The sequence below is a fragment of the Rhyacophila brunnea genome, unplaced genomic scaffold (assembly GCF_057557595.1).
Source record: "Rhyacophila brunnea isolate RB1 unplaced genomic scaffold, BYU_Rbru_1.0 scaffold_12, whole genome shotgun sequence".
Taxonomy (NCBI): Eukaryota; Metazoa; Arthropoda; class Insecta; order Trichoptera; family Rhyacophilidae; genus Rhyacophila; species Rhyacophila brunnea.
Window position 1 is genome coordinate 16,924,090 of NW_028232774.1, and position 26,287 is coordinate 16,950,376.

Here is a 26,287-nt window from a genome sequence, read left to right on the forward strand (position 1 = left end):
TGAGTGCATCGCAATACACTGATTTTGGGTGTGACCCGTGGTCAAATATTTTTGCGTTATAGACTTTATATTTTCTGTTTCCAATAATAAATACAACGCAACTAAATATTTATTATTATTCTGTCCAGCACAATTATCGGACCAAAAATGCACATTCTTATTTTTTAGAATTTCTTTTTCAATTAATGGTGTGTAAATACAACTACCAATTTCATTAGAATCTCTTTTAGGAGTCACTTCGTTCCAGATACAACAGAACCCTTTTTCTCACCAATATCAAAGATTGTGAAATATGTTGCAAGTTTTCTGGTGTAATAGAAGTTTGAGACTTTACCACAGGGTTATGAGAGAACTGCAATTAATTGTTTTGCTTTTTGTGCATCATTTAAATTTGTATAAGTATGCTGTGCTGACCATCGATCGTTTTTTGACTGAAAGCGCCTAATATTAAATTCTGTATTAAAGATCGTAGAATAGTGAGATAATTTCACGAAAGGTCGATCATTTTGTCGACACTTTCCTTTGTATAGCCTATAGTGTTGCTAAATTTAAAGAGCCATCAATAAATTGTCTGGTAGTTAGTCTGGTGTAGCGTCGTGGGTCATAGATTCCTAATATAAATACAGGGTCTGGCAAGTACACATATTTTTTTTTTCAATTTGTGTATGAGTATGAACCTAATAGATTGAGCAAGTGGGTGACATCCATATCTCGTAAAAAACAAAAATATGTTATTACAAACCACACGTGGAGGCCCATATGATCTTATTAGATTGGACATGGTTGAAAGTTTGAGCTCAGGAAGTGGGAGTCTACCCTAGGAATGCATTCGATGTGATCTCTAACATATTGTTTTAATTCGGTATCAATTTTCTTACGATTTCACGTGTTCCTCTGAGATCCTTTTCTATGATTTCATCACTGTTTGTTTTATTTATTATTGTGTTTATCAACAAACTACTGTCAAATTGTCAATGTTTTCAGAATGGCAAGTCACCAGTGTGACCACAACACAAGTTTTATTTACTTTGTCCATTCCTGACCTATGATAATTCAAGATGTCATAGTCTTAAACTCGCTAAAAATTTGAATCCTAATTTAAGACTATAACAACTCAAAATAGCATAGTCTTTAAATATCACATAATACTATTTATAAAAATTATAGACTATTCTTTCTGTCCTGTATTTCCGTAGAATTCATTTAGACTTGTGATAGTCTTTGACCAGATAAATAATGATATTTTCAACCATTCTGCATTATTAACTCAAAATGTCACTTTTTCGACTTGTAATAGTTTAAAACTAGGGGTGCGATATATCCATATTTAATTATAAAAAAAAATGATATTTTTTATCCAGTAGTATGTATTACCGTTTAATAACTATAAAATATCACATACCTACTGACCGGAGAAAACTCATTTAAATGTGATGTTTATTATTTTATATAATAAACGGACTTTAAAATATTGATCTGTATTTCACAAACCAATTATTCAGCATCCTTTTTATTTTGGTGTCTTGAGTTTTATGGCACCCCCAAATGGTTAGAAGCCGTAACTTTGATAATCATCACTAGTTAATTAAAATTGAGTATAATTGCGCAAATTTTATACAAGTTGATTAAAGTTAGAATATAAACGTCGATTATCGTAATTACATACACAAATCCCGTTATGGTATACAGACTGATAAAACAAAAGTTCCATAGAAATCATTTGAACGGCATCAGAGTTTCAGTTGTTTTGTAATAGAAATACATGAGAAACTGATCCAGTGGTGATGCTTTCTAGTTGCTTTGACTGACATGTCTTTGACGTCATGTCGTTGACTGACTGCATCCTTAAATCCCCAATAGCATAATTCATCCATCAGTTTCAGTCAGAGGTATTATCTTACCGTCTAAAGATACGCACATAGGTACCTACGAGTTTTGCTAGTAACTCCCTACTGCACTAAATGCATGCAGTCTCTGGATTTACTTATATGACGTAAGCGTACTAGTGTCGCCTCAATAGTAGATTCAACTCCTCATTATATTTCGACTTCTAAATACTATTTTATTCAAAAGTGCTGATGAACCTACGCAAATCCATCTTTCTAATATCCTGATTGATAAATATTCTGATTCAATTATCAATACTGGGTACATGAGGATTTTAGGATTTTATATGATTGTAATGGCCTTGATTTTCGGAATATTTTAAAGATCAAAATAGTACTTATTTACGAAATTACTACGATAATTTATTTCATTGCTTCTACTGATAGACAGACAATACATTACTTTAAATAAAAAACAATAAATTATACAAGGTAATTAAGAAAAATAGTGCCGTGTAAATATAAAAAAATATGATTTTAAGGTGAGAAAAGAAAAGACATCATAACTAAGGAATCCAATCCCGAGCCGAAATTCTGAAATTCTTCCAGGAGTTCGAGAATACAATTTGACAATCCTGGGATCAGCATTTTTTTCCATTGTTTTATAATATTATATTATTTTATAATTACATTATAAAATTTTTATATTTACAAATAACATTGATAAAATTAGTCAAAATAAATCTAGTATAATTTATACTATTTATGACATTTATTGTTAATATTGTATACGTTCAATCTTGGAAATACATAAGTTTAATGGAGTAAATAATATCGTAATATAAATAATAATGTGAATTTAATATAAGATTGCTTTTTCTGATAGTAAAGACTTAATGAATGGGTTAGCGAGGTTTTATGGTGTACTTATGGCCTTTCCGCTTCATAAATCTAATTAGTCAGCCAAATCGTCGCTATAGGTTTTGTTTCCCGAATAGACCAAATGTCAATTTTACAGGAGACGAAAAACAAATTTCATTGTCGTATATTTTAATATCAGTAGATGTATCAATCATTCTTTCTATACTGTATGATTGCAACATTATCTAAGAATAGATTCCAAGAATAATATACTAGTATAAATCATTAAATGCACAGAAAATGCGTTTTATTTACAAGTACTCACTGTGGATATTCGGGAAATTTTTAGCGCTCTCTCAGAATAATGGATATTCGGGACAAAACATGGACGTTCGGGATTTAAGACCGTAGCGTATTGCTGCACTTCCCACAGATTACTGAGTGGTCAAAAAGTACGCGCCTCAAATGTTATATTTATTTACATGATAATTGTTAATAATTACCTCTACTATTTAAATACTTAATGATCGTAATTATCCAAGTTCGTATGTAATAATAACATGCGGCAATCGCTTTTGCGATTTTTTTTCGGATTAAGTAATAAAATAGTTTTTAAGTAATTAACTATTTTTTTATTGAACGAATAATTCACAAGATTTAAGAATGTACCATTCTAATAATTGAACATACTTACATATTTTTTAAAAATCACTTATGAGAAAATATATTATAAGGTATCTACTACTTCAATTACTAACCGACGTCACGGTCATTTCTCCAATATTTTATCATGGTACTTACTCGTACTTGCTAACAATTTTATATTAATACTTTTTCCAAAAAAAAAAATATCTATTTATATATATCTGTATATTATTATATCTATATATTTCTATAATTGATAATTGAACTTATTACAAACCACCAAATAAATATTATATATTTACTATTGTAAGGAATAACAACACAAAATAATAGCATGTATAAATTAATTACCATTGGCTGCTAATATAAGGTAGGTACCAATATCCTAAGTATATAATATCCACCAAATAAATAGTTACTAACATACATATAAAATTAAATTAACTATCAGCGCATTCAAAAATAAATAATAGCATCGCATTTATTTTCATAGAAATACGAGAAATAGAATATCGTACCTAGATTAAAAGTAAAATAAAGACAAACAATGTTTGATTAATAATAATTTGAAATAATAATTATTTTTTACGTCATAGTAGTTGCCGGGTCATACTGTAGAATTCATATAACCGTTGGGATTTTGTGTCATTTATCAAAACAAAATGCAGTTATTTAGGATAAAATACTCACTTCCACAACTCTACTGTAAGTTCAGTGCGAACTGGTGATGTATCAGCTATGAATGATCTCTTCAAATTTGATGAATTCACTATTAAAACAATAGTAACGTTAAAAACAATATCAATAAGACGAAATTTGAAAGAAGTCTCCGGACGGCCGAAAAATATGAAAGTGGGCGTGATTGTTTTAGAGCTAGACAGCGTGAATGTGGGAGCGAGATGCACGGCGTGAGCGCGGTTTGATTGGCTAACAGTCATATTCGGGAAATAAACACTCAGCCAGAGATATATTTCGAGCGAAATTAACTTGGATATTCAGGTACGAATAGTTGGACATTCGGGAGAATACCACGGAGTAATTGTAACTTAACATGGCGTATTCGGGTTTTTTAAAAAAATATCTCTGTTCCTAGATAAAAATATATTGTTTTTATAAATGATTTCGGTAGAGTTCGATAAAAGAAATTGAACTGCATTAAAATGTCTATTTCGACAAAAATGGATATTCGGGAAACAAATCCTATAGCGACGAAATATGAAACTGCCGTAAAACGTATGAGATCATGGTTAAATTACTTTGTTAATAGTGCGAAGCATTGTTTTTTTCCAACCTTTCTCATTTTTATTAATTCATGTGAAAAAATAAAATGAATCGGCAACTTACACATGGGTATAAATCAAACTTCATTCAAACTCAGTTTATTTCTAATGTAGTTATTTGTTATTAAAAGTATTTTTTCTTTTATATTTTCGTTTTTATTTTATTTTCCATAAAAATTGATAAAAAAATCAATCCCGAAAGTTTTAGGATTATGTTTATCAATCCCGGGATTCATAGGTGTCGAAAATAGCTCGGAATCCCGTGATTGGAATTCCTAATCATAACGATATAAATACAGCTTTACTACAAAGTCTACAAATTTTTGCAAGTTCAACTAGCAAAGTCACCCAAATTCCTAACTTTCGACTTTCACACATCCCCCTAACCCATTACACAAATAATACACAACATTATATATAAAATTTACCAATATCAGAATCGGTTTTGTTTCACCCAATCATCAGTTTTTTTTTATGATTTTACCAAAGCTTTCAGTGCGACTCACTGCCATATCGCCTCTTCTTATCTAGAAGAGGATCCGCAGATGAGGCCTTCAATCACATTCTGTTAAAGAACTTAACAATTTTATTCTGCTAAGATCTTCTGTGCTACCCACCGCCAGGGCACCTTTCAGTTCATCGACACTCTCAAAGATATGCACAATTTGCAACTGTACTCTGCGTCCTTCATATTTAGGGCATTGTACTGCTATATATACAATGTTTTCCAAAACATCACATTCATTGTAGAGTTGCGAATTGCTTATTCCCATGAGGACATTAAATCTTTTACCCAATCATCAGCTAATAGTGTTTATATGAGTAGAATATATCACTCGAAATGTAAGTTAAAAAATTTGGAAGTGGTTTACTTATAATATAATATATTGTGGTGAATTTTAATTACACATATTTCGTATTTATAGTTTTCACAAGTACATTATTTTTGTTTAGTTATTTTCGAATGCTGCAATACCCGAGTTGGACAATTTAATATCGCTTTTGTCTATATCCCCAGGAGCCGGCTTTATGCGACTATTCGGCAATGCACTTCCGCTCTGCGGGACCACACTTCCGACTTACTTCAGCCTGCAGCGACCGCGGGGGATCTCCCTCACCTTCAAAGACATCCTCCAAAGAGCTAATACGCCATTCGTCTTTGTTCTCAAGATACCAAGCGATAAAGGCCAGTGTGCTGCTAATGTAAGTAAAGTTCATAATATAATTTATTAAAAAAATGTATCAACCTTGATTTTAACAATAAAAACATAACATTATTTGTTATTTTCTCAAGAAGAAAATAAATAAAATAAAGATATAAAAGTTGATAATCAGTCTAAATATTATCTTATTATTAAATATTAATTAATTGACTCATGATTATACCAAACTCATTAGTTAGTAAGTGGATTTTTCAATGTAATTATATTGAAATTTACTATTTTATGTTAACAATTAGAGGTTTAGTCATTGAATGCCTAATAACTATTCACTATGGAAATATTATTGTTTACTTGATACATATTAAATACCTAAATGCGAGTGTAATAACATATTTTTCGGATAAATAAATAAATAAATAAAATCAGCAAATACTTTAAAATACAGACAACCTACTTCTTCATCCTGCGTTTTTATGCATTTGCTATTTTTTTAATATTTGCAAAAATTACAATTGTTTTACATCATTATTATGATTAATATGTATATATTTCCCATATACCTTGCTTGTAATGTACTCGTAAACGTTTTCACCACGTCAAGCTCCAGATAGTTTCAACATGATGTTGTAATTACTTACATGATTCATGGACAATGTGGCGCCATCAACCCCCAATCACCGTGCATGGTCGACGGCAAGTGTTCCAAGCGTTATCCATGAAGCTTAACGGCGGAGACTATCACTGCCAATGATGGTTATCCACTGTATCGGCGTCGATTACCCAATGATAACGGTAGAACTATCACAACGAAAATGAAGTGAAACGATATCGTGGTCGACAACACTTGGATTATTCCGTATTCGCCACTTTTTTTCCAAAACATTCAAGGGGCATTGCAACGTGGAGTTTTGCAATTCAGTGAAGTCCATCAAATACATCTGCAAATATGTCACCAAAGGCAGCGATATTGTAGTTTTTGGCGTTCAAACTCCCAATACCAACGATGAAATCACGCACTATCAAATTGGTCGTTATGTGAGCTGCAATGAAGCAATTTGGCGTATTCTCTCATTCCCCATTCATGAACGTCATCCCACTGCTGTACATTTGGCGGTGCGTCTGGAGAATGGTCAACAAGTTTATTTTAACGCATCGAATGTTGCTCAACGTGCTGAAATATCTCCAGCGCCAACATTGACCAGTTTCTTTTCGATTTGCCAAAGCGATCCGTTTGCACGAACGTTGTTCTACTCTAAGATGCCACGTTATTACACTTGGAACGCTTCATCGAAGAAATTTCAACGTCGAAAGCAAGGCGATGCGGTTCCTGATCATCCGGATGTGCATTTTACTGATGCTCTTGGTCGCATTTACACAGTTCATCCGAAGAATGGCGAATGATTCTACTTGCGGTTGTTGCTGGTAAATGTTCGTGGGCCGACATCATTTGAATCACTTCGAACTGTCAATGGTGTAGTGTGCCCAACATTTTGTGCTACATGTCAAAAGCTCAATTTGCTTGAAAATGATACTTATTGGGACATGACAATCGCTAAAGTATTTGTTTCTGCATCTCTAAGTCAGATACGCACATTATTTGCTATCATTATTTCGAGATGCTTCCCATCGAATCCACCTGAACTGTAGAACAACTACAAGGATGACATGTCAGAAGACATTTTACATCGAATTCATGTCGTTTCAGGGAATCCTGATCTCGAGGTGAATAAAGAGATACATAACCAGGTTTTCCTTTTGATTGAAGACATGTGTTACCTCATGTCTACGAACATTTTACACACGGTTATACGTTTGAGTTTCGCAAGATGCCGGCGCGCCACCCCCGCGCGACCACTACTTTCGTACAAACGAAGACGAAGCAACCAACTAGCCAACTGAATTTTTAAACTCATTGGATCTTTCTGGCTTGCCACCGCACAATTTACAACTGAAGGTTGGCTCAGTAGTCATCATGCTTCGAAATCTGAACCAACCAAAACTATGTAATCCTTGGTAATATTTGGTTTGATTTTTCCAAATTTTTTGAACTTAATTCATTTTGAATATTCATTTTAACTTAATAAAAAATGAATTTAATTCAGCTAATATGTTAACACAAGGTTATTGATTCTGAGGCGGTACGAAGTTCGCCGGGTCAGCTAGTTATTATATAAATCACAGTCTCACTTGCAATACACTTTAGTGCACGCCAGTCGAGGTATTGGAAAGTTACTTTTGGAACGCCGTCAATACGGTTTTGAAGGACGTATAACGTTCATTACGTCACGTTATATATTATATAAATTGTTAACGAATGGCAAGGCGTGGTAGATAATGGAGGAAAAAGAAAATATAAAGTCATTGAACGATAGTCCTTGGGATTTTTTTGTAAAAAAAAAATGCAAAAAAACACAAAGTTTTTATTTGCATGAGGACATCCCAAATAAAAGCAAACTGGTGCTTTTTAACAACTGTTCGCAAAAGTGCTTAAAACTTTTAATTTCGTTTTTTCCCTCGTTTAATGGTATAAAGTTACAAGTTAAAATGAAACTTCTTACCTTTTCAGTGATTTCAGGTCCCATTAGCTTTTAAAATGACACAGTCACGCATAATTTAGAAAAAAAATTAGGCAATTTATCCAATTTATGGAGCTCATCCAGTGTTAAAAAGTTTTTTTAACCCTACCTATTTGCTAACAAGCAATCATATTTTTTAGTGACACAATGAAGTCATTTATACGTGGTTTTATGTAATATTTTTTTTCATTTTGACAACTACTTTTTGACAATTTAAAATTCTATTCTAGAATTGACAAATACATTACACTGAATAAATCTTTAGAACCGGAACGCCTCTATAAAATTAATTTATTAGTTTTGACTATGAATAACCATCAAAATACAGTAATTGAACATATAGATAGAACATAACAAGGGCAAACTTAAAATTTCAATTACTCCATAACATGATTTCCAGACTTAACAACTTTTGGCAGTACCTAACCCCACGAATTTATTATGTGAAAATAATTCCAGGAAAAAAATGTACCGAACATGATTCAAACTCAAATTTTTCATTATTTAGGTGTGAGTGCTCTTATCTATTAACCTACCGATCCGTTTTTGACTGTAAAAATTAGTCCTAACAACTTCGTTATCTGAGATGGTTCAAATTCCGTTACCGCTAAGGTAATTAATCAAGTTATCTACTTAAATTACTGACATTATAATGGATTACAATAAATGGTACTTGTACTTATGAATAATTATTAAAAAATAAATTATTAAATATTTTTTATTCAATACCTACTGAATGTACTCTTTATATTTTTTTAAATTATGTATTCTTGTTAAACGTATATATTTGTCTATTTAAATAATAAGGTAAATGTTATCATCATGGTTTTATAAATACTTTATAATATGTACATAAGTATTATTTTATTCTTATGTACTGTTTCAAACCTAAATATATGAAATAGTTCAAATTCGTATATTCTATTTCTGATTTCAAAAGGTCACCATATTATACCTACGCTATAATATCATGTATATAGATTTTGCCTATCGCCATTTCCAAAATTCTCTTTTTTCCTTTATTCGCAGGGCTTAGAATTGAAAGGGCAGATGGTATTTTGCCCAGAATCGGATTCCTTGCTGTTTATCGGATCACCTTTCCTTGACGGCCTGGAAGGATTAACAGGGAGGGGGCTTTTTATATCTGACATACCGCTTCATGATGCAACAAGAGACGTCATTTTGGTTGGCGAACAAGCCAGAGCACAGGTATGTATAATATATTTAACCAATTTTATATCACCAGTACAGCTATGAAAAAAATACAAATCAAATATAAACAGTAATTGGTATGTAGTAATAATATTATAATATTTTTTACCACTTCGGTACTTACCTCGCGTAGTTCAGTGTGTAAAGTCTTTCTTCCAAGTTTGATTTCCGGTGAGTCACAATATATTTATATAGTTTTCCAAAAGCTGGGTGTTTTTTTATTATTACACTTCTGTTACTACACCACAGTTCCACTACATTACTGTCATTAGACCACATGCCCTGCTATATTATTGTCTATTAAAAGAAAGTAATGCGACGACAATTGATTTATATTAAGCTTGTATAAGCTTTGTGGCGTGAGAACTATTTTTTTGCCAATAATTTATGAAATATAACTATTTGCCATTTTTAGTAATATTTGTTTTATTTTTTTTTATGTAATATAGAGTAAGTATATTATTGTATTTTAACTGTGGTTAAAACTTACAATGGAATGAATTCCAATTAATCTCATATTTTTCATTATAATTTTACTATGTATTTGTAAATTATTTTTAATTTACCCAGTAAACCTTACATATGTCAAATATAAACATGATTTTATTTGTCTCTATTCTAATGGGATACTATTTTCTTACTATGACAACATTTTTTTTATGAAATAATAATTTTCATACCTTTTTTCTATTAAGTAATTTTCACGACCTGTCAAATGGTACCAAATAATAATAAAATCGTGTCTTGCTTACTTTTGAAGAAAAAATGGTGAGACAGATAGCATTTATACGTGTAAACAGTTATTATCGCGATAGTTTTTAACACATACTATTGGTGCAAGTGAATCTATAAAAATGTACAGGCATCATTAAGCATTGATGATAGTGGTTAAACTATTGATTAGATAACGATAGTATATCATACATTTAGAATAAAATAATATTTAATAATTTATTTAAAGTCACATTTTTCTGACTAAATACATCGGTACTACAATCAAAGCATATTATATTACAATAAAATCATATTATATTACCAAATTTAATATTAAATAATTTTGGAATACAATAATAATAAATACCTAGTACTTCGTAATTATGTTATTTTAAATACAATACTTTACCTTACGTTAGATATGTATAATATTATATTTCACTGTGAAGTTTGTATTTACTGAATATTATAACAAATTTATAATATAAATCTTATGTTTAAAACAACACATGTAAATCAGAGTAGTTTGCCAACATAGGAGCAAAGCATAATTTATATTCGACAAGGTAAAGCTTCGAATTATAATTTTAAGAGCAAACTAATTTGTCATTTATCAAGAGGCAGTTGTAGGAGTCAGAAACTTTGCCATACGGATCAAACACATGTACATATTATACATTGTATAATATTATATTATATAATGTTAAATACAAACATATGGTATAAATTTTCTCGGGATTTGGCCATATACGCAAGAAGTCTCAAAGTCTAGAAAAGTTACGTAAACTATCTTAAAGCCTGCCTCACTCACAAAACATGTTTTATCAATTACTTGCTTTCAGTTATCTACAAAGAATAACTTAATTCATTACGAACACAAATTTATTCACAATAATAATTAATCATTCCTACCCTTGATAAAAAAATACTCATTAAATGACGTTCGAAAGTAATATTTTATTTTAACAAGCAAAATATCGAGCGTATACTGACAGAACACATTATTTTACTTTTTGCTGTTTTTCTGTTTTAAATGCCAAAATATATACAATTTTACGCTCTACGTCCTGGCAAAACGCACAAAGGCATATAATATGATGGTGAGAAAATAAAAACATTATTAAATCATATTGTTATTTTTTTATTCTGATAGAAAGCATGATAATGACCTAATGCGTTCTGCGTATACAAAATACAGGACTTGTATATTGTGTGTTGCCATAAGGGTTAGTCTTTATAATGTAGAAAAAATGTTTTTAAATCATAATAAAATCTATTTTGCGATTATCTCAGAACTTGTTTTAATGAGTTAATGCTTTCTGTCAGTATACCCTCGATATTATGTGTGTCAACTAAATTAGGTATAATTTTGATAATCTTGAAACGTTGTTTACATAATATCATACCCCATATTGAACATAAACTTGAAAATATTTCAGATATATATTATATATATTTACCCACTAGAAAAAAATCACATTTAAAAAAAATACAACGTCCGACAGGATTTGAGCCCGTATATTATTTATACTGTGTTGACTCTTTTATTATTTGTCATAAAAATCTTCCTACGTGAAATAGTATCAATTAACCATGTCCGATCCTAATAGGATCATAATATGGGCCTCCGCCATAGACTATAGATACGTCTAGACGCCACCCGTTGTATTGCTAAATGAAGCCGCGTGCCGTGCGTTTGGTTTGTGGGCGATCAAACGCATTCGCCTACAAATGTTCGAGACCATAGACCATTTTGCTAGTGCTCGCCCAATGTGCTCGCACTAGACGCTCAGAATTAAAAGTATAATTTTCTATTTTTTTTACGTTGTAAAGTATTTTTAAGCGGTCAAAATGCGACCATTAGTTAAATATATCCATAATTTAAATTATTTTAAAGAAACACTAGGTCACTGATTTTAAAATATATAATAATATACAAATAAATTATCACGAACATATATCAACTTACCTATGAAACGTAATACTATCTTCTTGCTTATCGGTACGGCTACCATATTTTAATACAACCCACAGAACGATCTTTTCTACTAAATTAACTAAAAATATTTACCACTGACTTTATGTTTAACACAAAAAATAGCAATTTTAGCAACACGGTTGTTGACGCTTATAGTTATGCAATAAGCTAAGATTTGCCGGCTATATCGTAGAAAACAATCTCCCAGATCTGTAAACTTTTTATCTTAGCGCGTGTCGCAGAGATTATAAGGGTACCGAATACTTTCTCACTCTCACTTATGCATTGTTTTTGTTCAAGCCTTGGCCTCCACAGAGTGGAGGTTTGCATTAAGGGGTAGACGCATGCCAGCAGAGAACCTAGCGGAAATATACGAAGCTTGCAATTTGAGATTTTTTTTTGTTAATTTACAATTTCAACTGTACTATTTAATAAATATGTATTTGTAAACATTAAAAAGATTTTTTATTTTTTTTTAAACTTAAAGATAAACTTACAATTGTAAAAAAATGTAATAAAATGTGAATTCGTTGCAGGGTCAAATCTTATTATTGCATTATATTTTATGGTCATAATTATCATTAAAATTCAGTTTATTAAGTTTTAGATTTTATGTGGTGTAGATTTTTGACTAATTCATCGTTTTAATATTTTTTATATATATTTTAAAAAACATCGATTTTTATAAAAATATAAATGTGTGTAACTTGAAATCCTTTTTATTTATATCAACTCGAGTTTCAACATTGTGACCATGCCTAAAATAAAATTTGATATAAATAAAAAGGATTTCAAGTTATACACTTTTATATTTTTTGAAAAATCGATGTTTTTTAAAATATATATAAAAAATATTAAAACGATGAATTAGTCAAAAATCTACACCACATAAAATCTAAAACTTAATAAACTAAGTTTTATTAACAAATATGGCCATAAAATATAATGTAATAATAAGTTTTGACCCTGCAACGAATTCACATTTTATTACATTTTTTTACAATTGCCAGTTTATCTTTAAATTTAAAAAAAAAATAAAAAATCTTTTTAGTGTTTTCAGATACATATTTATTAATTACTATAGTTGAAATTGTAAATTATCAAAAAAATCTCAAATTTTAAGCTTCGTATTTTTCCGTTAGGTGCCTCTTTTCGCCTCTGATAGTATAAGCATCCCCCTTAAGAGAACTGGATGTTAGCTACTTGCTCAACCTATTAGGTCCATATAAATTTTAAAACAATATGTATATATTTTTCCAGACTCAGGATACGAACCTGGGAGTCACGACACTATAAACCGACGCAAAAACCCCACAGCCGTCGTGGGTATTTTTTTTTTGTTAAAATTCATTTCATATCATTGAAGCCAAAAGACCTAGTCAATCTTTAGTTAAATTCAATGAAAATATAATAATATACTTACCAAAGTTTTAAAACACACTTTTAAAAATCCCCCTAAACACTTCTAAAGAATCGCATTACTTTATTTTACCGCCACATTTAAAAATTCAATTATGCTCGCCCTGATAAAAATGCTAATAAAATGCCTGAAAAATAATAAGAGACATAAAATATGTATACGTAATGGTTACAAAATACGCAAAGACAATTTCAAAGAAACTTACTGCGACAATATTTCATCGCAGTAGGTGTTTAATCATTTTTCTTACACTCCAAGAAAAGTTTTGTCAGACAGAAAACATTTTTAGCAATCGTGGATAAATATTAATAATAATGTTTTTGAGATAAAAATAATTGCATCAAAAGATATAAATATCAAACGTTCTTGTTGTCCTACAATATAATATTGTTCTTGTTTAATACTATTATTATGCAAGCCATTATAGAAAGAATGAAAAAGTTTTGTATTTTATGTTTTGATTTTGACATAAGAAAAAGTGGAGGCTATAGAAACAAAAACGGCAGTTTCCATTTTGAAAAAAGATTGGAAAGTCAATAATTAAGATGTCTTATTTCTTTCTTAAATATATGATTTCTAAAAACGGTATTGTTATTAAAAAACGGCCCACGATGGCCAAGCGGTTAATCCATTGTAATGCGTTGAATCCTTGGGTCCCAAATTCGAATCCTGGGTCTGGCAAATACACATTGTTTATCAATGTATGTTTGAAGTCAGAGGACCTTGAGGCAAGTTGAGCATGTGGCGAACATCCATTTCTCGTAAAATAAAAACTGTTAATACAAAATCTCCACTCTTCGGATCAGACATGGTCAAAAAAAAGTATACAGCAACAGTTAATGAATATTTTTTTTATAAAAATATGTGAAAGATATGATATTACATTTCTATTGATTTGCCAAATTTTATCAAAATGGAAACTACCGTTTGTGTTTTAAAATAGTTCTTCGTCGTCATACTTAAATACAAAAAAGTTAACTACCATTTTCTTACTCAGCGGAGTACATCAGCATGCACAGTTTTTCTTAGTTTATCTTAAGAAGTTTTTTTTTAAATTATTTATTCAATCAATAGAATCATACTTATATTAAAATACGATACCTGTTTAAGTTGCTTATAACCTCAACATACAAAAGGGGTTAATACAGTAACTACCCAGTAAAGGGATTTGATCGTTTTTAAATCCACAAATAAATAGTTATTTCCATTTTTAATTATCAGGTAAATGTCTTTAAATTCAAACATAATTTACAATGCGTTGATTTAATGGCTAACAGCATGGCTTTGTAAAAAGTTTATAATGGTCATTTATTTGACACTGTAAAATTTTCATTTAATCCATCGTAGAGGAAAAAAGAGCGTATGATAAAATTTAATTGCAGCCTTTTCCGTTTCCTTAATTTTCATCGATTTTCCAATTTTTTATTTTATATTCAGATCGGTTTAAGCGTGATTGGAATTAATAAAGGATAATCGAGACTCAAAAAAGGCTAAGACTGGATTTGTTATTTACTGAATCCGCTTTTGGAGATTTTACTTGACTTAGTAGATTATTAGGTTAAAGACTTTTAAATTATTAAGGTTTTAAAAGTACTCAACCATTATAATCGAAATATTTCTCAAGATTTTATCGAAAGATTATAAAAAGGATTATTTGGTTTATAATATATATCAGAGCCAAAAGTAGATGATTTTATAAAACTTTTATTTTATATAAATTTGTATATGTATTTATGAATATTGAGTATAAATAACAGCAAATTAAAATGACTGATAAATCAATTTGAATTAAAAAAAAAATGCACTACAAACACCTCATGTGCAGCCACCAATAGCGAATATAGAAAATGGTAAATTTAGCTTGACAAAAAAATGACTGGTACATAAAAAGTTGCAATTTAAAATTATTTCTCAATCGTGCCATATAAAGCAGTGATTTTAATTGTTTTCTTGTCATTATGGTAATTAAAACCCTATCTTGCCCTGTAGATGACGTTTTTCGTATAAAGAGTTAAATTTATAAGAAAAAAATAACGAAAATAATGTGACTGGCAACTATGCAAATAATTAAATAAGCAAATTTGTATTTTTTTGGTGATTCAATGTAAAAATAATTTGATGTGCTTAAAATAACAAAATCAGATAAGTCACATAAATGGTCAAAATTTAACAAAAAACACTTAAGTAAATAATATTTATATGAAATTCACACAATATTTAGGTTATGATTTAATGCGCAAAAGCACAGAATAACATAATCTTTTAGATATTAACCAATTATTAATAATAGTAATAAATAAATTTAAATACTATTTCCAGATTTTTTTTCATAAATTTATTGCAAAGGGGTTAATCAATCAGCTACTTATTAGAAAATTGTATAGTGTTTTTATTCGAAAATAAAATGCTATAAGAAAATAGACTAACGTTAAATCGTAATTAATATTGAATTGTGGATTTACTGGTTTTTGTAATTAATATTAGATGCTTCATGTAATTATAGTCGATTAAAAATATACGTAAATCTGCTATATAATAAAATTTTATTGATTATCTAAGTGGGGTTTTTAAAACTACATTCAGCTTAACCTAATAAAACCTTGTTTTAAACCAATAGTTTGGCAAACTAAAATATTATCACTAATTTTTGAGATAAGAAAATCGTCAATTTCTTTTTTGACATTCAACCAGTAACGAGTTTATTTGATGCTAATAACGAAACAGATTCAATTTAAATAGACCCTTCCAAACAGTATAAATCAGTCATTAAGTATGTACGTATAATGCAAGTAGTCGAATGTGAATAAATTTAATTAAATGCCACCTAATCATATAGCAATATTATACACAATAATGTGTGAAATAAAAATTATAAATTGTGGAATGCATGGATTTACTTGGATAATTTGAAATTCGATTTTTTTTCATTGTAAGCTGCGTCAAAATAAGCCAGTGTATCAGACCTCTACGTGACTAAATAATTCTGTTCCAAAACCACTTAAGCCATACTACTGATAAGTACTATTCATATAATGTTTGAGGCTTTCACGGTTGTGTTTTATCGTAGTAGATTTTTGGGTTTCCACCGTGTGTCCTTCTTCCTTCTTTACTCGACGTTTCGGCACTATTAGCAAAATCCAATATTCGAGCCGGTATCCCTGGTCGTAACGATTGACAGATTACTCTGAGCAACGTTTGCTCTTAGCTAATCGGATTCCTTTTGACATTCTTAGAGCGATGTTTACATTCACATACCTACACTTCATTTTCATCATAACACATATCATCTCTTGATAATGGCCTCTGCAACGAGCCCGAAACGTCGAGTAAAGAAGGAAGAAGACACACGATGGAAACCCAAAAATCTACTACGATAGTACTATTCACTACGTAGTAAATCTGATTCTCGATTAATACTATATACTTATTATTATCCACCATTTCCGATCCTAATAGGATCATATGGGTCTCCACAGAGTAGAGGTTTGTATTAACAGATTTTTTTTTACGAGAAATGGATGTAAGCCACTTGCTCAACCTATTAGGTCCATACCCCCTGACTCACACACAAATTAAAAAACAATATGTATACTTGCCAGACCCAGGATTCGAACCTGAGACCCAAGGCATGATAGTCCAACGCTTTAGCCGCGCGGCCACCGTGGGTGTAAATATTATATATGTACAAGTAAAAATAATATTAAGTAAATTATAATTATATTTTTATTAAGTAAAATATAATATAAAAATATATTTAATTTAAATATAATAGTGTATAATATAATACTAAAATGTATTTAAACAAGTCCATTGTATTTTAACATTTTTTTATAAAACGCTTTTAATGTTTCTATTATCATTAAAACGTCAAGTTAAATAGTAGGAAATTATCAATGGTATAAAAAATGTGTACATACAGGTTAATTTTCCTATCCCCTGAGATATGAATATTGTACAAATAATTTGTCTAAAAGCGCCTTTACAAATTGTTCATTAGGTATTTTTTTTCATTACGTTAAACGATTTTTTACATTTAATGGTTTTTTACAAGTTGTCAGAAAAGGTATGAGTATTTTTTTGAACGGTTAGTCACGCAATGATAATTGAATTAGAATTATGACTCAGCGATTTTATTTTTTTTGCTGTGTGCTTTTGACACAATTTTCCGTTTTGAAAAATATTAAATATAATCTGAAGAAAACAGAATATTTTTTACGATATTTTTTATAAACAAAAACTCTGAGGCATATTAAAATTAAATAGAGACCGGAAAGAAAATTCTTCATTTAAACACTTTTATGTTACCATGTTCGCTCCTAAGTGATGAATTTGAAGCCTTTAAAGACTTGTTTGTAGCACTGAATTAAATATATATTGAGAAACAACATGCAATTTTTGAGGGTTTGAACCCATGACCGAACATTTCGTATTACAGTTCGAGTCCAGATTATGACCATACGCGGTCTAGTAAACATTTGCTTAAGATTTTGTAGCACACTATTTTTTGAAGTTATACTTCTTTTGGCGCGTTTGGGAAATCATATCAGAGTGTATTTTTGGCGTGACATGTAGCACATAATTTATTTTTCCACACGAAAAAAACGCACTCGATTGGATTCTAATCACCGATTGTTCGGTTATCAGCCGAACGCACTACCTTTACGCCACAGTATGATAATGCAATCGTGACGATTATACAGTATAATATTATATTTTAGAATTGTTCCGTTGCCTAGGCAGCGTAATTATTATTATCGGTCATTTGCAATTCCTTACGTAAACAAATTATTAAACATCAGAGTCTGTTGGTACTTTAAAAATAAAAACAACGAGAAACCATTATAAAATTTAGTAATATAAGTTATAATATAAAAAAATAAACCAACAGCGTTCCAATAAGCGGTCCTTTTTCTTGAGTGTGTAAGTTAACAAGATAATTAAGAGCTAGTCAAAGAATCTAATTTATCACAAGTTTTGTTACGCCAAAAAAGCTTCTAACGCGCGTACTTAAGTACGCAAATAGCCGACAATATTCGCTATCTAGGCAACGGAACAATTCTTAACTATAGTGCTATACTGTAGCATCGTTACTATTGCAGTATCATACTGTGGCGTAAAGGTAGTGCGTTCGGCAGTTAATATATTTGTATTACGATAAACAATTTAAATTTAAATTGGTAAGGCACATTGACCGGAAGATGATGGATGCAAGTTCGAGTTCTGCTCATTATTTTTTTAAAAAGCGTTTTTGGATAATTTGTGTTCAATAAAAAAAAATCTTGTAAATTATACGTTAAATAAAAAGTTATAAATATATTTTCATGTAGGTTATAAATTTTATTTTATTTCAAAATCAACAATATAATAATACGAAATAGAATCTAACTTGAGATCTATCTATCAAAAACCGTTGAAGAGGGTTTTTTCATTTTACATTTTACATTCTCCATATAAAGCAGTAATTTCTAAATTACTATGCCACCTCATATTTAAGAAAAAAATATTCAAATATATATTAAGTTCGTGAGAAAATGTATTTTCCACGAATAAATAATAGATTATAAACTTTTTGTGCACCGTAGTTTGAAAACCGCTAATCGAAAGTAATAATTTATTTATATACGTTATGGAGTTGTTTGTGCCTTTGAATTAATTATCTCCGATCAACTATTTACAAATAACCCATTTGGATGCTAAGTTTTTTTTGCTAACCGAAAAATTAGTTATTCAATGTAAGTTAATCAATAACAATACATGCCAAAATTTGTTACATACGTCATGTGAATAGAACTGTCATATGTAAACTATTTGCCTCATACATTAAGCCTGTTTCAGTAATAATTGATGTATTAGGCTAACTTACACTCCATCAATAGATAATTGCTTAATTACATGTAATTTAACAACGTATTCTAGTACAAATGACACGCGATTGCAAATGTTCAATTCAATTGAATTTCGTTAATTATTCACGAGAGATTTCATTGATTCAAAGGGACACTGAAATTCTTTATCAATTTAAATTGTGTTTCATTCTGATTGCCACACAGGGGAAATTTTGTCAAACTGAAAAAGGTTTTATATGTAATATTTAAAAATAGGTTACTTTCAATCTTTCTATAAAAACTCATCTTTAATACAATAATAATTGTAACCATATTCATTGTTTCATGAAAGTAAATAATTATCTTAATTTTATTTTTACCTTCATGGGTAGAAAAAATATAATATACAGATGGAATAAAAATTAAAGCCTGCGGCACTTATCAGTGCTCTGGATGCTGGGGGAGGGCGGTTACACAGGGATTCAATCCAGACACTAACATTTGATGTTGAAATAGCTGGCGCGCTGGAGCAGGTTTCGTATTCACACACTTGTTGTTGCGCTGGTGGAGACGCCTTTAAGCGTAAACATCGTAAAGAGACTATTTTCAGTTCCACATCGATATAAAAAGTCATATGCTGCAAACCACTCCGTACCGATGGGCTGACATGTTATTGGCTAGATACCACATAATACCAGCTGATGGCTGATCTATAAATGGGCCAGATTGCCTCACGAAATGTCAAAAACTGTGACTATGTAAACTTAGATAAAACCCTATTAATGCCCGGCATAGCACATAATATACTAAGGATTTTTTTTGTACTTGATGCTAATAATGTATTTGAATTTTTTGCATGCGGTAGTGTGAATTATGTTGAAGTGTGAAGCAATCACCTTCATAAAAAAGTGAACGACTCACACTCTGATGGTAGTTTGTCAAGCCCACGGTTACGTTTGTGTTTTGGAATGAATGATGATAACAAGTTCAGGTGGGTGAGAAACGCAACGTTTGCTCAAATCATATCTGATTTTGCGCAACAAACGTCGATCATATACGTGATGGATGAGTTAATATGTGTTATTAATGCGGCTTTGGTTGAATTTTATCAAATTATAGTGCGTTGGAGGTCTAAAGCGTCCTGGTTGGATGAGTCACCCTGTACGCACAGCGATTTATGATAAATTCACAACTGTCAATATCAACGGCTTTACAGTGTAACTAACTGTCATTTGATTAACGTGCCTGGATGGCAACAATAATTATGATACGTTGGTAGAAAATATGGAATTAGGTTAGGGTTTGTATCATAATTGGCCCTAATAAAATCAAAAAGCCCAATTCGGGTTGTGAACATCAAAAAAATAGTCTACTGGCAAGACTTTTAAAACTTTTCGAATTATTGATTTAGAAAGACATGAAATTAATGGGGTAATACATTTTGGGAGACCCCATAATATTATTTTGATATGTAATCTTTTTTTTAAATCTATTTTTATTATTCTGACAATACAGAGAATGCCATTATTAATATAAACGAAAAATCATTTCTACAAATCCATTACTGTAATTTTAGTAGACACATAACATTGCCCTTTAATTTTGTCACTTTTCAAAATGTTTTTCAAAATTGTATGCCACACCTGCAATAATGACCCCAACATTCATCAAAAGAATTTCTTGTTTTGTTTCGTTTTAATTTTCACCATTTTGACAAATTGACGTGATAAATATTTTATATCTCAAAAGTAATTATCTTCCTGTTGTCAAACATATTTATGAGTCAAAATAATTATATTTGATGATGGTGCCACCCTTTCCTTCTTTGTATTATTTTTTATATGATTTATACCTATTTACTTTGTTAGATGCCGTTGTATACTCTTATATTATCATACGGTATAATTAATATATAAAATATTATAATATTACATATTTTTAACAAAATTTCATTTTGTGTCACTATATTTTTATTTAGATATTGTAATAATATTGGAGTATAAATGAGGCTATTGGTTTCAAAATAAGTAACCTCAATGTTCAACCATTTTGAAATATTCGCAAAAAACCATCAAACCCATTTTTCACTGCAAACAGAATTTTCTTATTGTAAACATATTATTAAAAAACAAGCGAAATAAAATGTCCTTACTATATTGTCATTACGATTACTAAAAAAATATTTTTGTTAGTCCTACAAATAAAAAATAATAGCTGAATTTAAAAAAACTTTGCAATCAACCTCAGGTTTAATTCTATTTACGATTTGATATTTTGTGAATATAAGTAAAAAATGGATATTACCGACATTGAAACTAATGGCATGAAATAGTATTTTTTTAGTAAAACAAAATTTGATGTACAGTTAATTTAAATATTCATTTAAAAATCATATGACAATGGTTTAGAGATTTCAATGCGAAATTTAAAATAAATATTATTTCCACAGGACGGTTTGAGACGAAGAATGGACAAACTGAAGAGCTCAATAGAAGAAGCCAACAGAGCAGTAGACAAAGAAAGAGCAAAGAACGTTAGTCTTTTGCAACTCATTTTCCCGCCGGACATCGCCAAAAGACTTTGGCTTGGTAAGGAAAAATTATTTATATTTTTAAATTTCAAGTCATTATTCAAATTTATTCAACCGCGCGAAAAAGTTTTTATGATTTTAATTGTATGCAAAAGGTTCTTAATGAGGCAGAAAATATGTCAACAACTTAAAGAAATATTTTTTAATGAAAGCAAACAATATTTTTCCTCAAACAGGCCTCATTATCCTCCGATGTTATACGGGTAATACTGGACACTGTCAAATTTTCCCGTGTCTACAGACTCTACAAAGTTTTAAAGATACTTTAATTTGGATCACTCTATTATAGAATTCTTAAAAGTTTTTCGCGAAAAAATAACCATTTATATCAATCATAGCCCTTTGTTAATTTTTTTATAGGAATACCATCATAGTCAACTACAATTTTTTTTTTAATAAAAAAAATATTTTAAACTCATTCAAAGAAAAATAAATATATTTATTCAAAAATCATTATTATTTTAATTGCACCTACTTTTATCTATAAATTTGTAACAAATCACCTTTAAACCTTTTTAAATAATTATGAAAGGCTTTTATTAACTTACGAAAATATGTTGTTGAAAATTTGTGTAGTCTCATTAATAGATTCCTGAAATATTGTATTGATAAAAGATATATTATGGATACCTAGTATTTTATATTAGATATAATTAATTTATTTCAAAATAATATTATATACATAATACTATAATTTTATAAAATTTGATTAATATTTTAAGAAGAAAAGTCACAGATTGACAAAACTCGTATTTTTTCCCTTATAATCCATCGAATCAATTATTGGAATTAAGATTAAATTAAAAATGTCTGTATTATTAGTTTTAACAGCGAAGTTTTGAGAGTAAATCTCATTTAAATTGAGTGGAAATGTAATTTTTTTATGGTCCGATAATAATTTTAATCATCAATCATTGACCTTTTTCTTTGACGAATCTCCAAATTATATTAAATTTGGTACACATTTATAAAACAAAATATTGTTTACCATCTCTGTGAGAAATAACTTTACTTTGTTCAATTAACAGATTCCAGAAAGATAATTTAGACAAATTATATTTTACAAAGCATTGAATTTTGCAAGAATTTTTCGTTACTGTAATTTTATTTCTGACGAATTCCCTTAACTTATTCGGATATCTATATAATTTGAGTTTTAAAACTTTTTCAAATTGAAATATATTTCAGAAAATGATTTGTTTTTTAAGCTTTTTATGAACAAATACAATTATTTAAAATTTCATTCCGCTTCTAGGTAGGTGCGAAATATAACTATTCCATAACCATTGCCAAGGAAATGTATTAATTATTGCTAATTACTACTACATTCCAAAAAAAATCGTACTCGAAAGAATATTTTCAATTAACAGAATTGATAAACAAGTACTGTTACTGTTGCTCACATGCAGTTTTAAAAAACACGCGCCAAGAACTACATACTTACTTAGAAGCTATTATTTATAATATATACCTTCAACAACGTTTCTTTACAAAGTTCTCAATAAAGCTCCGTCGAAAGCTGCAATAAAGCGTTCTCTGTAGAGCTAACATAAGCTCGTGTCACCCGATGTTACCAAAAACGTGTTACAGAATGCAAAATGTGTCACACGAGAAAAGGAGCTTCGACATATTAGACTAAATGACGTAAAATTGCCATGGTTGAATTGACGGACCTTTTCGAAATGAATTACGTCAAAATTAAAACGAACAAAGATAATTTATTAAGTCTGATCGAGGATAAATCTTTATTATATTGGTCAATTTTATTATATTACATTGATTTAAATATATATATATATTTATATATATACATAATTAATATAACCAAGCGGTATACGTGTCGGCTTATAGTATCGTGGGTCCCAAGTTTGAATCCTGGGTCATCTGGCAAATATACATATTGTTTCTCAATTTCAGTTAGGCCCGTTTCAGATGGGACACCGGTGTCGCGCTCGATATAATATAGGAGGCCTTTGTATTCGAATAAAGGGGCCTTTGTATTATGTTTATGAATGCCTCAGAGCTAATGAGTCAATAAATAGTAATAATTAAGTAAGTAAATAATTAATGTAGAATAATTCTTAAATAAATTATATTTTTTTTGTAGTTCTTTATCGTATAAATTTACAATTGTGGTAAATTCAATTCTTATTATATATATTATATTGAATTGTATTTCATAACAGTAATTTTTCTGATATTTTTCAAAACTGTACTTGCTGAACTAATTTAATTTTCTTTAATAGAAAAATATTTATAATAATATATTATTTATTATTAACCATTATGCTGTATATTCGATGATTAAAAATAGGAATAACTAAAGAAAGAAATGGTTTGTTAACTTCTTAAACATGTACTGTAAAATATAAAAAAATAAAAAAATGTACATGGGTATCATATTTTTATAGTATACAACTTTTTCTAGAGTATAGTCTTTCACACAAGTTTTTTTTTATTATTCTATACGTATTATTGTATGGCAAAAAGAAGACCTGGATACGCAATATTTTGATTGAAAAAAAAATCAAAATATGAATTTTTCAATCCACCTGTGAGAGTTTATACGACTTATTTATTTTGAATTGAAAACATAAACTTCAAAAGGTAAGAAAATGTGATATTGCTTCGCATATTATTCATACCCACTCGTGTTTATTTATCGTTGAATTTTTCAACAACAGCTTACTTGTGTTCTTCGGGAATTGCGCAAGTGTTTGTATATTTTCGTATTTTTAATACAATTTCGAAAAGATGCGATAACGCTTCAGTTGTCATGGAAACTCGCTTTTGGAAATGTTCTACTGGCAAGAGTAAACAAAGTTTCCTTTTAAAGAAGATACACAATTAATGAAAAGAAAAACGTAGTGAATTAAAAATGATTGTATACAAGTACATATTTGTGTGGAAATGGAGACGCAGAAATCGAAGTACAAAGCTTGAAACTAGGAAGAATACTTTTGAATACTAGACGCAACTCTGTAGATGTTTTTAATATACTTTTGAAATGTAAGTATGCATACTTTTACATCTCAGAGACTCAGATTCTATAGTAGATACTAAAATAAGTTATAGACTTGGGGATTTTTAACACAAATTATCATACCTTTTAGGCTCAACAATTTTTTTTACCGTATTCATAAGATAAATAAAATTAAAGGATAGTTTATTTATAAAATAGAAACACTTATGGTTTTAGTATTTATTCAGAGTTCACAGAGTTTAATCAAAAATAATAGAGAATACTTCAAACGGTACACGAAAAGAGATTGACAAGATAAGATGACTCTCTCGACCCAATAACCAGATGAACTTGCCAAAGAATTAGTTCAGTTCAGGTAGGTATCGCTTTTGACAATTAGATAACCACACTTAACAAAAAATATCGATAGCGTAAGGTGCTTAGTTTCTAAATAGATGACCTGTATAGTCAAAAGGATCAGAGCTAATAAGACTAAGCCGAGACTGTGAAATTATGAGTGAAAACTATGAATTTAACATAAGGTTAAATCACAATCCGTCTACATAACGCTTGCGATATCCAGGCAGTGGACAGCGCCATCTATGGGTCTTTTTCTTAGTCACGCAGCTACAAAATTTATTTGCGCCATATCTAGGTATATTATATTATATTACATACCTACCTAATTAAAATTTAATCCTTAAATAATTTTATAATGCATTAGTTGTAATTCAATCAAATATATATTTTGAACTCGATAATAATAACAATAATAATTGAAGTGCTGAGAATTAAAATAATCTAGATGCATACGTCATCATTTGCAGTAAATCAATTTATACCTAAGTCTATCATGCAAATAGGTACTTTATTATAAATTCTATATAATTATTGTATAGATGACTCTTTCTCAAATGATTAATTTTAGTTTTTTTCTCCTCGTCGTGTCAAATCTTCAGTGGCTATAATTATTTAGCAAACAGATTACCATTTTCTTTTGCTCGTAGGATCTTATAGAAATTGCATTAAAATCGACCCACTATCAGATTTGTTTATCAAAAAACCTCCGTTTCACCATATTGTCTTGGGTGCTCTCTACCATGATTCGCAGTCTATTGAGAGTTTTAAATGTTTGAACTCCGGATAGGGGATGCTCTGCTGGCATTACTCATTCTTCGAGAGCTTTAGAAACTAATTTATTTGTACATCATTCCTATGCGAAGAATATTCATATT

The 26,287-nt window shown here is 29.7% G+C and overlaps 1 protein-coding gene across 1 annotated transcript in view; it reads left to right on the forward strand.

Annotated features, from left to right (window-relative positions):
* Positions 1 to 26,287, forward strand: part of Gycalpha99B (guanylate cyclase 1 soluble subunit alpha 2) — a 245,936-nt gene that overhangs the window by 204,799 nt on the left and 14,850 nt on the right. The window contains exons 8-10 of the mRNA XM_085960885.1: positions 5,631 to 5,815; positions 9,381 to 9,560; positions 21,950 to 22,088. Coding sequence (XP_085817011.1) covers positions 5,631 to 5,815; positions 9,381 to 9,560; positions 21,950 to 22,088 — 504 coding nt within the window. The remainder of the gene's footprint in view (positions 1 to 5,630; positions 5,816 to 9,380; positions 9,561 to 21,949; positions 22,089 to 26,287) is intronic.